Source organism: Esox lucius, chromosome 17 (genome assembly GCF_011004845.1).
Source record: "Esox lucius isolate fEsoLuc1 chromosome 17, fEsoLuc1.pri, whole genome shotgun sequence".
NCBI lineage: Eukaryota > Metazoa > Chordata > Actinopteri > Esociformes > Esocidae > Esox > Esox lucius.
This window is the reverse complement of record NC_047585.1, coordinates 10748972-10766745: the sequence shown is the minus strand read 5'-3', so window position 1 is coordinate 10766745 and position 17774 is coordinate 10748972. Positions and strand designations below refer to the sequence as shown.

The following is a 17774-nucleotide window of genomic DNA, read 5'->3' as shown; positions in this document are numbered from 1 at the left end:
GTAATTAAATAATATATATCATCAGTGACATAAATTATTTTAATTGAAAGTATTTCCCTTGACCATAATGGAATCATTTCTTATGACCAGCAGGGTTCGATAGACTTTTTAAATGTAATCTGTTACAGTTAAAAGTTACCTATCCACATTTGTAAACTGTAACGTAACTTTTGGATTACTCAAACCTCGTAATCTAATTACTTTGAAATCCTTTTAGATTACATTTATATTAAGAGACATTAGAAGACAAATAGGAATATAACGAATTAAACACCTTTTGCGAGATCAATCAATGTTAGAGTTTACATAGCTGGCCAAAAACTGAATTTTACCTTATGGGTTATGTACAGCGCCTTTGAACAGGGTTTGTAAAGCATTTCTAAACTTTGTACTTCAATATCATTCGGATACATCTTACACTAAAGGTCTATCAGATATTCAGTCATTCCAATAAACCCAATAACCCTTTATCTTCCAGAATCTGACTTTTTATTTCCAATATTCCCAAGTTTAAGGATGTGTTATTCTATTCTGATATTTGTGTTTTATTTATGTTTTTATTGCTCCAAAATATTGTTAAAAAAATATTTTCTTGAAATGGGTATAATTGTATATAAAAATGAAGATATCCATAGCTTTTCGCGCTTACACAAAATTTGCAGTAGTCTGATGCAGTAGTCCACAGCCACCAACATTGTCAAAACGTAGCAAAAACCCTTGGAATGGGAATGCACGTCCACAATCGTGAACACCCGCGCAAAAAAGTTTTAGCCATGCGAACGTGACCTGCGATTGTTAGGGCCACACGTGATGATTTATTAAAACTCCAATTACAGAAATAAACTGTGCTTTACACCCACACGTTTTAGTTTAAAGTCAACATCGTCATGAGCCAATGATAAGCAATGATCAAACCTTTCAGAGATGCAAAGCAAGCAGAATCACATGGCCTACCTGTGTGGAGTTGAGGTGGCTGCATCAAATGAATGTTTCCCAACATACCATTCATCCTCAAATATTGTGCTAAATTCTGTGTTTTATCTCAATGGCAGCACTATATTACAGCTGGGCCTATCTGACAAATATTTGCCTAATACTCTGAATATCTGAAAAGGATAAAACACCCGGTATGGCCTATCATTGTTCTGAGAAAAATGCGGAGATAGTAAATAACTAAATCACTTTTTATATAGGTTGGCTAATATTGTCTTATACATACCCTTAGACATTACCAGCCAAAACCAGAGAAAATTAAAGTAGCACTTTGTCAGTCACTAATCGGGTTATGTGCATGAAAATGACTCACACAACTAAGGCAAACAACTTATTTGGGTTCAAATAACATTTGTTTAAAAAAATATATATTATTTTTCAATTTAAGTAATCCAAGAAGTAATCATTAATTTTTTCAAAAGTATCTGTAATCTGATAACAATAGTTTTGCTTGTAATGTAATGTATTATTCAAAGAAAATAAATATCTGTTAATCTGTTACTTCCTAACCCTGATGATTTTTCAGCTAATAATTTTTTTACTTTGAAATTAACCACAGCAATATTTGGATTTCTCATTTGAATGTTTAAGCCATTTTACCAAAATGTCAACACAAGCAATCAAACAATAACAGTGTAATGATTTATTCCACACAATTGTCAGGTTGTAGTCGCAGAGCGAATGTGAATTTATTTGGGAAGCTAATAAAGCTAACAAACTAAATCCAGCAGGCAGAAGGACACAAGGCAAGGAGGGAGAGAATACTCAAGGCAGGCAAAAGATCTGACAGCAGGTAAGCTGCACAAAAAGTACTCACAGGTTTGGTAGGGTTTGAAAAACTAACAACAATCCTTCAACATTTGGGATTCAAATGCTGGACTAATATAGGGGGAGCTAACAAGACACAGGTGTAAACAATAATGACAAAAGGACAGGCTATGTTCAAGAACAAAGGCAAAAACCAAACAAACACAAACAGCCTCACATGCATTATTTAACTTACCTAATCATATGGCTTTCATTTACCATCATTGTATTTTGGGAATTTTTTATGACTAGTGTTACATTAGGTTAAGGTGAATCGACTTAATCTAAGAGTGATGCTTTGTATTTAGAATATTATCACATTAAATTTGATATAGAGAATATTTATCCTGAAAATATACACAATTTGTAATTTGAATACAGAACCAAAAAACAATCCTTAAAATATTTGGTATTTGAAGAAAAAGGGGGGCATGATTATCTTCTTTTAAAAGCTGATCTAATCTGAAAAACAAAACAAGGGATTATTAGTATTTCATACTGTAAGCATGTTGGTTTTCATACAATAAATATTATTGCTTTTCAAACCCCTTTAAAAGATTATTTATTATCTTAGATGTACAATTTATTAGAATAATAAAAAAAACGAAATGCATACCTTTGACAATGAGTTTGGTGGAGCACTCTGCCCTGCCCAGGGCGTTCTCTGCAACAACTGTGTACTCGCCAGTGTCTTTGGTTCCAACCGTCAGTATAAGCATAGAGCAAACACCACAGGTGTTAGAGATTAGGTAGTTGGTGTTGGTGTTAAGGCTGATATTATCACGGTACCAAGTGACATGGGGTGTTGGTTCCCCTCTCACAGCACAGGTCATATAGCACTCATAACCTTGTGGAGCATTGTGCATTTTCAATGGTACAAGGAATTTTGGAGGACGCTCTAGGTTGCAGGTCTTGGGCTCTGGCATCTTCACCACAAACTTTTCTGAAAACAAACACAAAGGCAATGTGTCCCTGGTTGAATATGACTTATTACACACCCAAAATTATAGCTTTAGAAAGTATAAATGTCCTCAGATTTAGGGAAAGCACATTAAAACATTGGTTTAGCCATGTTACTGTCAGTTTCTCCTGGTTCAGCTCCACCATCTACAATACACCTTCCCTGTGCTGGTTTCGCCTGCCTTCTAGTTACCATAGTTACCCAACTCCTCACAACACCCAGCCCTCTTGAACATACCCAGACTGTCCTGTACTATCACTCCCCTGTTTCCCATTAGTGTGTTATGTACATTATGTTCCCTCAGTTCCCCTAGTCTTATGTCAAGTGTTTTTGCATGTCACGTTTCCTGTTAGCCACGGACCTGTTTCGTCTGGTACCTTACGCTAGTGATGGAAAATCAAAGCTTTCAGAAACATTCATGTCTTTTGTCAGAATTGGCAGAAACATTTTTCCTTCTCTTGAAGGCTTTTGAACTCACTGCACAATGGTGTCACAGACTGGTCAGGAATAAATATAATGTGTTTAATGTTTATAAAGATGTACACCAATCTGCCATAACACCATGACCACTCATGACCACTCATTATCTCATTATCATGGCACCTGTCAGTGGGTGGGATATACATGTATAAGGCAGCAAGTGAACATTCTGTCCTCAAAGTTGAAGCAAGAAAAATCGGCAAGAGTAAGAATCTGAGCAACTTTGACAAGGGCCAAACTGTGATGGCTAGACGACTGGGTCAGAGCATGTGGGGTATTTCCGGTCTGCAGTGGTCAATACCTATCAAAAGTGGCCCAAGGAAGGAAAAGCGGTAGACTGGCGACAGGGTCATGGATGCACAGTGGGGAGCGAAGGCTGGCCCATGTGGTCCGATCCAACAGACGAGCTACTGTATCTCAAATAGCTGAAAAAGTTAATGCTGGTACTGATTGGTTGCCAATGGGGCTGCGTTGCCCCAGACCAGTCAGGGGTGGCCATGCTGACTCCTGTGACCACTGCTGAAAGAGCCTAACATGGGCGCGTAAGCATCGGAACTGGACCACAGAGCAATGGAAGGTGTCTGATGAATCATGTTTCCTTTTATATCACATGGATGGACCAGGTGCATGCACGTCGCTTACCTGGAGAACACATGGCACCAGGATGCACTATGGGAAGGAGGAAAGCCGGCAGAGGTAGTGTAATGCTTTGGGCAATGTTCTGCTGGGGAACCTTGGGTCCTGTCATTCATGTGGATGTTACTTTGACAACCTACCACCTACCTAAGCATTGTTGCAGACTGTGTGCACTCTTTCATGGCAAAGTCCGCTTTCAGCAGGATAATGCGCCCTGACACAAAGCAAAAATGGTTCAGGACACAACAATGAATTCAAGGTGTTGACTTGGCCTCCAAATTCCTCAGATCTCAGTTCAATCAAGCGTCTGTGGGATTTGCTGGACAAACTAGTCCAATCCTTGGAGGCCCCACCTTGCCCCTTACAGGACTCGAAGGATCTGCTGCTAACGTCTTGGTGGCAGATACCACAGCACACCTTCAGAGGTCTAGTGGAGTCCATGCCTCGAAGGGTCAGGGCTGTTTTAGCGGCAAAAGGGGGACCTGCACAATATTAGGCAGGTGGTCATAATGTAATGGCTGATCAGTGTATTTTCTTACAAGACTTCATGGTACAGTGGTTAGAAGTGTGCTTTGCCAAGGGTAATTGCAATGCAAGGTTCGTATTCCATATTCTTCTTGCCGTTCCAGCTAGCATTTTTCAACTGTGCATCCGTTGTAATGTTTTGTATTATTAGGACAAGAGTGTCATAAAATACACTAAATAAAACAAATTAGTTAAACAACAATAAACAGTATTGTTTGGACTCAATAAGTTCAACATGATTTGGATTCAATCTTGCACCACAACAAGTTAATGATTGAGTCGGTGACATTACCACCACCACTGCTGGACATACAAGGCTAACAACTTTAAAATACATATTTAAATAGGTAGTAGAGGTTGGTGTTTGAAAGAGTCAGTCACTGAACAACCATAGAAGTCTGCATATTACAAGCATCGTAGCTCGGGAATACATGGAATACATTAGAATACATGGAATTTGGTCTGGCTGTCCCAGGACGGATATTTGATTACCTCTGTGCTACTAGTGTACTAGTATTAGTATAGTGTCTGCAGGTTTCCAATGGTATTTAGGTCTGGACTCATTACAGTCCAGCAGTCCTATTACTATTCCTGGGTGCTTTTAGAAGTGTGTTTGGGGGGATTGCCCTGCTGGCAGACCCATGACCTTCAATGGAGACCCAGCTTTTTGACACTGGGTTTGACATTTAGATCCAAAATGGATTAGTCTTCTTCTGATTTTGCCGTGCACACATTCAAGCCACCAAGTGATAGAGGCAACAAAGCAACCCCAAAACATACATGAACCTCCTCCATGTTGACTGTGGGAAAAGTTTTCTTTTAAGGTTTAATTTTCTTTTTCTGTAAACATAGAGATAGTGTGTTTCACCAAAAAGCTCTAATTTGGTCTCATCAGTCCACAGGACATTCCCCCCGAAGAATTGTGGCATGGTTAGGTGTGACTTGCCTACGTATAATGTTTTCTCAGGCAGCCACATTCACACAGCTTGGCAAAATGTTGGATTAGATTATGTATGGTGAATATTGGAACATGAAGGTCTCATTAGATGGACTGGTAATCCTGAGATTGTCCATGCTTGGGTACAGTCCACTATGACCTCAGACAATTTGCTGATTTTCTTCTTTTCCTCCATTCTCATTGTGGTATACACAGTGACACAAAATAGGATAATTTTTCTGTATACAAACTGGTTGAACAAGTGATGTTCATATTGCAGGCATCTGCAACTCACCTTAGGTGAGTTAAATTACAAAGTAATGCAGATGTTCCCTGGTGAGTGCCAATAATATTGTCTGGTCAATTTTAGGATTTCATTGTGGAATAAGCTAAGACTTAGCACATGATTCATATTTATTTGTTTTGTTCTTTGCGATGAAATGCATATGTGGATATCTTCATATTTCTTTAAAAACTCAATGGTTTTCAAGAAAAAATATATATATTTGTGCAATTGTGAAATAATTACACAAAATATATATAGTTATGCATAATTACGGTATAATTATGTGCAAAGGTGCCAATACTTTCATCTACAACTATGTATGGATCAGTACTGCACTATACCTTCATCCATTCTCCTAAAAAATGATGAATCAAGAGTGAATCAAACAGCTTTTACAAACCTCGTTTGCCAGTGATTTCCCATTTTGGTGATTCCGAGGGTGAAGAAGAACCCATGTCATTCTTGGCATAGACACGGAACTGATACTCTCTGCCAGGCATGATGTTACATGCGGTGAATTTGTTGTTAAATATGCGGTCTGCCACTGTGTGCCATGATCTCTTGATTGAGTCACGTTTAGACACCATGTAGTGCAGCCTGTCATCCCTCTTCTCATCAGGAGATGGTGTCCAGGAGACAGTCACTGTACCTGGGACATTCTCATCTAACTCCACAGGACCGGGAGGCTTGGGCTCATCTATATCAGATCACAAAGAATTGCGTGATGAATGATGCATGCTAGATCTTCCAACTGCTTTCCACTTATTTACAAAAGCACAACCAGCCATTTTATTACCATCTCACCCGTGACTCTTATTTCAATGCTAAATGTCTCTTGGCCTACAATATTCTTGACAATAACAGTGTAGATTCCTGTATCTGAGCGTTCTGCAGAAGGAATCAAAAGTTGGGATGCCCCTTCAGCGTTGCTGATGGTAACCCGTTTGGACACAGGTATGCCATCCTTCAGCCAAATGACATCTGGCCAAGGTGAGGCCTGTTGAGTGAATCAGAATATAATTACTACTATTGGAACATTGAATTTTTTTCCTTCTTTAAGCTCCATTAGTTACTATAATCCAGACATCCTGATTGTAAAGCTAACTAGTTGTTGGCACATTGTAGTATAGCCTTTGTAGAGCTACTGGTGAAGTCTACAGATGGTACTGGTTTGGTAAACATTCTTCGGTCATCCACTGTAGAGCTCTTTCTTGGCTTGCCAGGCCATTTGCGCACACCTGTGCTTTGGTTCTTTTTAATGATGTTGTGTTTGGTTCATTTTAATGATGTATTTTCAGACTGCTAGCCTCAATATTTATTGAATGGCTTTGTTTTTCATATTGATAGACATCAATAACAGACTCCAAAAGCTAATGCAAAGCCTAGAATAACAATTATACATTAACACCTCTCTTATACATCCACAAATGATGTGAGGAATCAAATATACCCCAATACCGTTAGTGCCTGGAAGCACAGGACTACGTATAAAACATGCTGAGTTTATGCAAAAGTATTGTTTAATCCTTGTTAATGGTTGGCAAGAATGAATACTAGAAGGCACATTTATTCTTGGTAGACAGTACAGTTGGATGTCTTCAGGCCATAATGATACCGCAACAAAACCAAAAGTGATAAACACCAACATATGGAGGCGTTTGTCACATAAACGACATTTGCAAACAAACAAGATAACAACATACTGTAAGCAATATTCAAGCAGAAATTAAGTGTTTCTGTTTATATTTAGTTAATTAGTGATTTTATGTCTTGTCATGTTTTGGTTGCTACAGACTGAACCCGGTAATTTGTTCCATTAATTATGCTATGCCTTGTCTGGTTGCATTATCCATTATTTCCAATGTAATATGCACAACGTCTGTGTTTATCGCTTACACACAAATACTATACAGTCATATGAAAAAGAAAGTACACCACTGGAAAGTTGTGTTTACAGTACTGCTTCAACTGTGTCATGTTTCAGGGCTTTCTCATATGCAACGGCATACCACAAGTCTCCCCACAACATATCAATAGGATGTAATGTTATGGCAAAGTGTACCACTTTGGTGTACCAGAACATCCACACAATGAATTTGCATTTGGGTTGATTTTAAATGCATCAGTTTTTTATGTTTAGTGTGATTTGTTTACTTACTTGTATATTGGTTCACCTTTGTCAATGAATGTGGTTGGAATTTAGGTCAGATGTGTACAAATATGTAAATATAAAAAGACAACTTTCCAGGGGGTGTACTTTTTCATGTGACTGTAAATATAAAAAAATAAAAAATAATTATTGCTGAAAACACAGAGGGTCATATTCAAACCCATACAGTGTTATGGACTTCTACCTCAGGAATACCAGTAGGATAAACAATTCCATTGGACAGTTTATTTCTAAATGTATGGAACTGGATATTTTATATTATATTAGTCTTAGAAAATATATAAAACGGTACTTTACCTCAAAGTTAATATTGAATCTTGCAGAATTCCCTGCTTGTACTACCATGAAACTCTTGATTTTTTGATCAGTGAATCTTGGCCTGACTGGATGACACAAAAGCATGTAGAGAACAATGTTAATATTTTTTGTAAATATGCAGTCGTAGTTGTATATGGTTGGAATGAAACTAGCTATTCTCAACATATTTTGAGATTTCAATGCCAAAATTAATGTATGAAATTCAAAATATTACCAGGAGGAGGCATAGCCAGGATGTAGTTGTCCAACTCTTTGGGCTTCCCTTCTCCTCCATCATTGACAGCAATCACTCTCACCCAGTACATGGCCATTGACTTCATGCCTTTAACCGTGTAGGAGGTCATGGACATGGGATTAGTGTTACAGCGTTCCCACTCTGGGTTTTCTGCTGGTCTGATTTCCACAAAGTAGCCCTTGGCTTCATCCTGGACCCCTTCTTCCTCTTTTGGTTTGGTCCAACTCAGGGACAAGGTAGTGTAGGTGGAGTCATCCACCTTCAGATCAAGAACTTTACCAGGGGGCTCTGAAATTATACAAAAAAAGATGTATGTATGCATCTTGGATTTGATTTATATATATTGGATTTGATATATAAAACAATCTGTGTACACAAACCATGACTTACTTTGTGGATCCCTAGCAAACACAAACTCAGATGGAGCACCATATTCACCAGCTCCAGAGTTGTTTACAGCTGCCACACGGAACTCATATTCGGTGCCCTCTATCACATCTTTTACACAAAACTGTTTTTCTGTGGACAAGCAAACATGTTTTTTTTTTTAAAGAGTTTAAGGCTCTTCAGATTGTCTATGCAACAATTATAATGGTATTTGGACATACAAGAAATATCAACATATTACTACAGAAGTTGTAATGGCAAAACCTTGTATAATATTTTCGGCAGGATTGACAGGGATCCAAAGATTGCTTCCTTTCTTGCGTTTCTCCATGTTGTATCCCAGAATACTGGTTCCTCCAGTGTTGGAAGGGGGAATCCATGTCAATGTTATGCTGTCCTTAAAAGCACTGACCACTTTTGGTGCAGAAGGAGGTCCAGGGTATGCTAACATATAGACATACAGAAATATGGTTTATTGATCGTCTACCTGGTTATGTACTTCGATACACAATTGTTTCATTTCATTTTAGCTGGTACTGGAATACTAGCGATCTCCAAAATAATAAACAGTCTTTTGAATATCACTAAATTAGACTTTACAATCCGTGCTGTTACCTTTTGTGCCTGCCTGGACATCCTCTGTCTCCATCAGCTCACTGATGCCCATCTCAGATTCTGCCCTGATTCTGTAACAGTACCTCCTGCCATGGTCCACGTCAGTGTCCTTATAGTGGGCCTCTGGACCGATCTGACCCAGTTTTTTCCAGGTGTTACGGCCTATCTGTTGACGTTCCAAGATGAAGTTTGTTATCTTACAGCCACCATCATCTTTCGGGGGCCTCCACTTGATCTCAATGACATTTGGAGAGGCTTCAATAATCTCCAAAGGTCCCATGGGAGGAGTTGGCTTGTCTGCCAAGAAACAGATGCTTATTTTACTCTATTGTATTTCTATAAGCACGGTAAGATATATTTCTTGGGTAATAATGTTTATTTTTTTAAATATCATTCCTCATTGGGGATAACAGTCATCAATATATCTTATGTTATTGCAGTGGTTCCAAAATACAGGTGCAGTGGTCTCTTAATTTCTTCCGGAGCTGTATATTACACCGTTTCTTAAATATGTACCTGCAGATATCTCAAAACCTATTGTTTAAAGTAAAATGTCAACGTTGAGAAGGTATGGTATATTCTGTCTCTGTATAATGTTTTCCAGGAGCTGCATATGCGAATATGAGTGTGCAAATGTATACGTGCCAGTAAAAGGTGATCCTGAATCATAATTTAAGAATTTAAATGGTGACCAGTTTAACTATTTTCACCAAATTAGAGAGAGAACAAGCTTGAACATAAAAATAATAGGCTTACCAGTTACAACAAGTGTTGCAAAGGCCTCAGTGGTTCCAAACTCATTTTTCAGTTTTATCTTGATTTCCCCGCTGTCTTTACGATGTAACTTGTTAAGAAGCAGGCGACTGTTACCCTCTGTATGCTCAATCTTGACGTTTGTGTCTTCTGAGAGCTCATTGCCCTCAAGGTACCATTGGATCTTAATTGGATCCCGACCAACAAATGGTACTTTGAAACTGGCTTTTTGACCTTTTTTTACAACAACAGGTACCATGAACTCTTTCAGTGCCTTTGGGTCAAACCTAGGTGGATCTATAAAGAAAGTGAATAAAATAATGGTATAAAGTAATGTGGTGCTAAGTTTGCATTGGAGAAAAACATGTTATGTATTTTAGGTTTACACCTTCAACAACAATCACGGCCTCTGTTTTACGCCCATCTGCCTCAAATTTGTATGTTCCTGCATATTTCTCAGAGACTTTGCTGATTTTCAGGGATTGGAAGCATCCATCTTTAGATGTGGTAAGAACATCATCGGGTTTAATCTAAAGAGAAAGACAATATTTAAGCTGACATATCTCTCAAGTCTGGCATAAAACTGCAATGCCTATTAAAATAATTACTTTTGGCTTAAAACAAGTCACTGCATAAATATTAAACAAAAAATTAAGACTTAAAAACGTTCTTTTTTATGGATCAGAAGACTTTAGTGCAACCTAAAATATGTAAGTGGTGATTGTCTAATCATTCTTCCATGTACGTTTCAACTCCTCTCGGCCAAAGTTATATTCAATATTCTGTTTACCTGCTCGCCATCTTTGTACCACACTCCATCACAATCTTCTTTGCTCAGTTTACAGACTATTTCCGCTGATCCTCCAACAACGGCAGTGACATCAGAAAGCCCAGAGGCGAAGTGAACGCCAGGGTCTACAGGATGTACCAGAGTTATCGTTAGTGACCATGCTTAAATTACAGCTCACCATTTCCCATTACCTGTTCAATTGTACTATAAGATTTTTCTGTCATACAGCAAATGCATCCATGCACAGCATACAAACGTTAATACCATAATTGTGTACTGACTTACCTAAATTCAATCCTCAGAATCTGTACAGACAACATTCTTTACATGTAATTTTCATTTTGTGTATTGATTTAGCATTTTATCTATAAAATACATGTTCAGATGTAAACATGTATTTTAATATACATTCCTTAAAGATAGACTGAGCGAAATTATGTGTCAAGAGCAGCACCGCAGATCTTGAGATTAGATGCACAATTTTGCTCTCACATAGTCACTCACAGCATATCACTCACTTACACTACTACACTCACACAGTATCATAGTCAAACACAGTATATCACTCACTTACAGTACTACACTCACACAGTATCATAGTCAAACACAGTATATCACTCACTTACAGTACTACACTCACACAGTATCATAGTCAAACACAGTATATCAATCACTTAGAGTACTACACTCACACAGTATCATAGTCAAACAGAGTATATCACTCACTTACAGTACTACACTCACACACAGTATCATAGTCAAACACAGCATATCATTCACTAACAGTACTACACTCACACACAGTATCATAGTCAAACACAGTATATCACTCACTTACAGTACTACAATCCCACATAGTATCATAGTCACACACAGTATATCACTCACTTACAGTACTACACTCACACACAGTATCATAGTCAAACACAGGATATCACTCACAGTACTACACTCACACACAGTATCATAGTCAAACACAGCATAACATTCACTAACAGTACTACACTCACACACAGTATCATTGTCAAACACAGTATATCACTCACTTACAGTACTACACTCACACAAAGTATCATAGTCACACACAGTATATCACTCACTTACAGTACTACACTCACACACAGTATCATAGTCAAACACAGTATATCACTCACAGTACTACACTCACACACAGTATCATAGTCAAACACAGTATATCACTCACTTACAGTACTACACTCACACACAGTATCAAAGTTACACAAAAATCTGTCAGAAAGAGTATCACTGTCCCACACAAAATCACAGTCACACACAATGTTACAATAACACAGTATCACAGACATACAAAATCATAGTTACACACAGTATCACAGTCAAACAATTTCAGTCACAAACAGTGTCAGAGTCACACACAGTGTCAGAGTCACACATTGTCACAGCCACAGTGTTGCAAAAGGCCAATCACACACAGTATCACAGTCAAATAGTGTCACAGTAACACACAGTATTCCAGTCACACACGGTATCACAGTCACACACGGTATCACAGTCACATACAGAATCACAGTCACACACAGTATCACAGCCACAGAAAGTATAACAGCATCACACTCCAGTGTGCTGTTTACCTTCAGATTGTACGTAATTTCGCTGAGTCTATTTTCAAGAAGAGTGATGGATAAAATGTGCTGTTTTTAAGAACAGAATTCAAGAATTTGAATAGTTAGGATTCCATTAAATTTGTAAATATTGGGAAACTAATGCATAAAGACAATGCATTTTACTCCAGATTTACTCCAATCTGCAATAAACTGAAATGTTGCAGATAGGAGTAACTTTGTTTTCCTTTACCAACAAACAAATCAAAGTTCAATGTGTTTACATGTCTTTTTCAATTCTGATCTTGTGGTCAGTTAATAGGTTACACAAGGCTAGAAAATCACGTCATTTTTCATAAGCACTAGATCATACTGTTTTGTTAAAACGGCGACCATGCATCAATTACGTTACAAGAATAAAACTCTTGATACTCTTGATAATTTCTAAGCAGTATCAAGCACCTGTGCACTTTCATCACATCTGTAGTCAAATAAACGTCATGCTTTCCAGGGTTGTAGTCGGAGGATGAAAGAACATTGACCTACCCAAGATTACTTCGATATGATTGTTATTGTATACATTTGTGGGCAGAAAGGCCTTTCCACTGCCAATGCTTACATAACAAAACTAAAACATACCACCATGTCAAAGCAAGAAACGTATATATTTAGAGATACATTTAAATTAAGCAAGATGTCCTGTCTACAATATGTAGAGGGAGACAGCAAATTCAAAGTTCTTCTTTTTTCTCTTGAATGGCAAAATATTGATGCTTTCTTTTTTTCATAGTGTTTGTGATTCAGGAATAACTTGATGCGCTTTTCTTTGCTGTTTCATTCTCTTGTTATTGCTGGTATTATTCTTCTCTTTCTTTTCATTCTTGTGTGTTGCAATGGTTCTTTGGTCAGTGACAATTGATAAGATATATACTTCAGTTTAAGGTGTGAAAACATGCGGCCATGAATTATTGAGCATGCTGATGGCTGTTTGTACAATGTACGAGGTACAGTACATAGTTTTCTTACCCACTTTTTAAAACATTTTATCTTGACATTTTATCTTCCCGTTTGCTTCCAAATCAAGAAATATAGGAAGTGTTCATATACCGCGTCTTCACGTCTTCATGTCAATTTCATGTTACCTTCCAAATCATCACATTTTCTCTTGTATGTTCATTTACACTTGCATCTTCATAATTTCAATGACTTGGAAATTATTATAAATATATATTTTGTTATTGTATTGTTTCATTTATGGTTTCATTTGATAGGAAAGTGTGGAAAGACAGGATCTTCTTTGCTGAAAGTGCATTGGGGCATATTCAAACCCATGCTGCAGTGTATTGTATCCCAGATGCAAAACATAGACGAATGGACCATCTAAAGCCTTGTATTTGCTGAGATTTGATGTGTCACATACACGGCTCAACAAAATAAAGGGAACACATAATCATCACAGTATAAGTCAATTAAACTTCAGGTTTCTTAATCAGTCCAGTTTGGAAGCATGAGCGATTGTGAATCATTGTCCCCTGTTTTGGTGCAAATGAAAGTGACAACAGGTGAACTGGAGAGGCAACAGCAAGACAACCCCCAAAATAGGAATGGTTTTGCAGGTGGTGGCCACAGACAATTGCTCTCTCCTTATCCTTCCTGACTGATTCTTCTCTAGTTTTGCTAGTGTCCTTGTCACTACTGGTAGCATGAGGCGGTATCAGAAGCCCATTCAGGTTGCACAGGTAGTCCAGCTCCTCCAGGATGGCACATCCATATGTGCCATCAGATGAAGGTTTGCTGTGTCTCCCAGTACAGTCTCAAAAGCATGGAGAAGATACCAGGAAACTGGCCATTATAGGAGGAGAGCTGGACAGGGCCGCAGAAGAGCATCAACCCAGCAGCAGGACGGTATCTGCTCCTTTGTGCGAGGACGAACAGGAGGAGCACTGCCAGAGCCCTACAAAATGACCTCCAGCAGGCTACTGGTGTGCATGTTTCTGACCAAACTGAGGTTGGCATGAGGGCCTGGTGTTCTCTAGTGAGACCCTTGCTCACAGCCCAGCACTGTGCAGCTTGTCTTTACAGATGAGAGCAGGTTCACACTGAGCACATGTGACAGATGTGAAACAGTCTGGAGACGCAGTGGTGAACGTCATGCTGCCTGCAACATCATCCAGCATTTTTGGCAGTGTTTTGGCAGTGACAGGTTTGGCAGTGGATCAGTGATGGTCTGGAGGGCTGCATGCTAACCAACGGTACCCTGACTGCTGTTAGATACCAAGATGAAATTGTCAGACCCATCATCAGACATTATGCTGGTGCAGTAGGCCCTGGGTTCCTCATGGTGCAGGACAATGCCCAGCCTCATAAGGCCAAAGTGTAGGCAGTTCCTAGATGAAGGCATTGATGCCATTGACTGGCCTTCATGTTCCCCAGATCTGAATCCAATTAAAAACCTCTGGGACATTATGCATCAGTGCATCTGAAGCCACCAAGTAGCGCCACAATTATTTTAATTATTTCAATTATTTACTTAGATTTTTGGTGTGAGTTGGAATCCAGCCCTCAAATCAGTTGGTGATTTTGGTTTCTACTGACCATTTTGTTCTCAATGAATTGCACAATGTACAGTGATCTTCAATATTTTCCTTCATCAAGACCTGATGTGTGATTTAAATGTTCCTTTAATATTTTTGAGCAGTGTAATTATTATACAGTTGTTGCCAAAACATTTGGTACCCTTGTACTTTTTCAAATAATGCCCAATTCTTCTAGAGAACTGTTGACATTTTAAAATATGCATAATTTACTAATTATTAGTTTATACCACAAATCAAATATTATTGCCCCCTTCTTGAAGTATTATGAAATAATGACAATACTCCTTTGAAGAAAAGAACAGTCTCCCCAAAATCGAACATGAAGAAGTTTCAGTGATTTTTTCTGGTTGTTTTGCTGCCTCTGGCAGTGGGTGCATTGAAAATGTGTATGACATCATGAAATCAGGAGAATACCAATGCAATTTGAAGCATACTGTTGAACCTAGTCTTAAAAAGTTGTCTCCATCAAGGGTCATGGTTCTTCCAGCAGGACAAAGACCCCAAACATCTTCTAAAAGCACCTAGGAATGGTTCAAGTGAATATTGTGACTGTTCTGAAGTAGCCAGCAATGACTCCAGATCTATGATCATGTCAATAATTTTTCAATTACATTTTTGTTTTCTGACCTAAAGTTTTGACAGTTCAGAATCAAAAACGAAGGTTCTATAATATTGACAGTGAAATAAAATCTGGAAATGTCAACCTTTTTTGAGACATTTCTGAGTTGCATGAAGTACAAGGATGCCAATATTTTTAATCACAACTGTATAGTTTAGATTAGATTCCTTTGTTGTAAAGAGGCGACGTTAAAGTCAAGGCTAAATTTTACTTTCAATACTAGGAATGTGTTCGTTAAGACAAACAGAATATTTTAAACTTACCGTAGGTCACACAAAACACACAATTAGCAAACACTTAGGCAGAAATTCCGATTACATTTTGTCATCCATGATTAATCTGTACTGCTAGAACCGAAAATTACATAGTATATAAAAGTAACATATAAATATGTATAAATTAAGTAAATTATTGTACATGTGCTGTATGGTAATCAATGTCAATCTAATACAGTTTATTAAAGTCCCCAAGCAGAATTTTCTAGTAATATTTTTTTTTTGCACTCTAGCATTTTTTGTTTGAGATTGTGACTTTTATTCTGACTTTAAAATATTAATACTTTTTATAATGTGCCTTGAAAGGGTATGTCTGATTGTATGAGCACTGGGATAAAAAAGTGTCAATTTTTCTATATACAGACCTACTTAACCAGCGAAACAGCTATTGGTCTATTATATTCTGACCAAACAGACTGGAATTATAGGATTCTTTACATTATAATTATTTTATAAGCCTATGAGACAAGCACCAGAAATTGACGTCTCGATAGCAATTGGCTCAATCAACAAACCTCTACCAATCTTCGAGTAGTCATGATGGTCAAAAGGTAAATGGGGCTAATGACATAACACATAACACGGGAGCTAATTAATGATTCATCTAAATTACACTAGGGGCTTTGAAACATGCTCACATTGTTAAAGTGGGCAAATATTAAGTATTAAACTAAGTAGTCATCAAAAATAATTCAGACAGATGGAAGTGTTGTCATTACCAACAGAGAATGTCTAGTGATGCTAACATTTCCTACCTCAATTTCAGTGAACACCCCAACAATCTTACTGTAGCTAACTAGTCAACCTTATACTGCATCTAAAATCAGGCTGGTGCAATGAATATGATGACAAAGCATTTAGCTACTAATTATTTTCCTTTTGTTGAGATATTATTGTGTTTTCATGCCTCAGTAACATCAGTAGACGTTGTTCTAGGTGAGGCCATTAGCTTGCTAGCTCAAGTTTGTCATTTAGCTTATCATTATATAGAGGTCAGAGTGTAATTTTGACATTTCAGTGTAAAAATATCATAAAATAATAATAGGAAAATAACTTTTTGTCTGCACTGGGACTTTAACATAACCCTCCCTGAAGTAACTGATTCAATAAGATTACAACATTCTTCTGAATTATCACTTCTGAAGAATCTTCTGTAAACAACCTTCAATCCAGAGGAAAAGTAACTTGTTTTTTTCAAATGACTGCTCTATCAACAGTGACTCCCATGCAGTAGTCAATGAAGTATCAATAATCTTACCAGTGACCGTCTCCTGAAGTTTTAGGCCTGGCCTTGTGCGACCTGTGCACCAGCCAGCCTCGGCAGGTTCTGCTTCATCGTCACCACCATGGTGTGCTGGGCCGCCGCTACCAGAAGCTCCAGCACCACCTTTACTCTTTGCCTTTCTGTTTTTGTTTTTTTCTTTTGTAGCTGTGTTGTCACTATTTTCTTTTCTTTTTATTGATGATTGCCATCATCCCCACTGTAAATCCCTCAATGTTTATTTGTCCATTATAGTAGGGTAAGATATTGTAGAGAAAAGCCATGGCAACAGTTAACAATAACAACATTAACCACAACTTCCGCAGAACAAAAGCAACAACTGTAACAAAAACAATGGCACGTTAACAAGAACTTTAAAACAAAAGGGGTGTTGAAGGATAAGGTTACTTACCCAAATACATTGATATTAATATAAGTTCCAGAAATGGACAAGCCTTATCTATTCCTAATAAGTCTGGTTAATAATACCAGGGGTTGATTGTCTCACCCACGGGACAGCAGGAAATCCTCACACTGTAGCATATAAAC

At 37.9% G+C, this 17774-nt stretch overlaps 1 protein-coding gene across 14 annotated transcripts in view; it reads right to left on the bottom strand.

The window, feature by feature from the left end:
* Positions 1-1624: 1624 nt before the first annotated feature.
* The window catches only part of LOC105031220 (immunoglobulin-like and fibronectin type III domain-containing protein 1), a 55264-nt gene continuing 39114 nt past the window's right edge, over positions 1625-17774 (bottom strand). For all 14 annotated transcript variants that reach the window (XM_020055747.3, XM_020055749.3, XM_020055748.3 and 11 more), the window contains 12 exons: positions 10894-11018; positions 10492-10633; positions 10107-10400; positions 9351-9647; positions 9000-9179; positions 8739-8867; positions 8328-8636; positions 8093-8178; positions 6430-6622; positions 6026-6322; positions 2417-2743; positions 1625-2262 (listed from right to left, as the gene is read on the bottom strand). In XM_020055747.3, coding sequence (XP_019911306.3) covers positions 2258-2262; positions 2417-2743; positions 6026-6322; positions 6430-6622; positions 8093-8178; positions 8328-8636; positions 8739-8867; positions 9000-9179; positions 9351-9647; positions 10107-10400; positions 10492-10633; positions 10894-11018 — 2384 coding nt within the window. In that variant the 3' untranslated portion in view covers positions 1625-2257. The remainder of the gene's footprint in view (positions 2263-2416; positions 2744-6025; positions 6323-6429; positions 6623-8092; positions 8179-8327; positions 8637-8738; positions 8868-8999; positions 9180-9350; positions 9648-10106; positions 10401-10491; positions 10634-10893; positions 11019-17774) is intronic.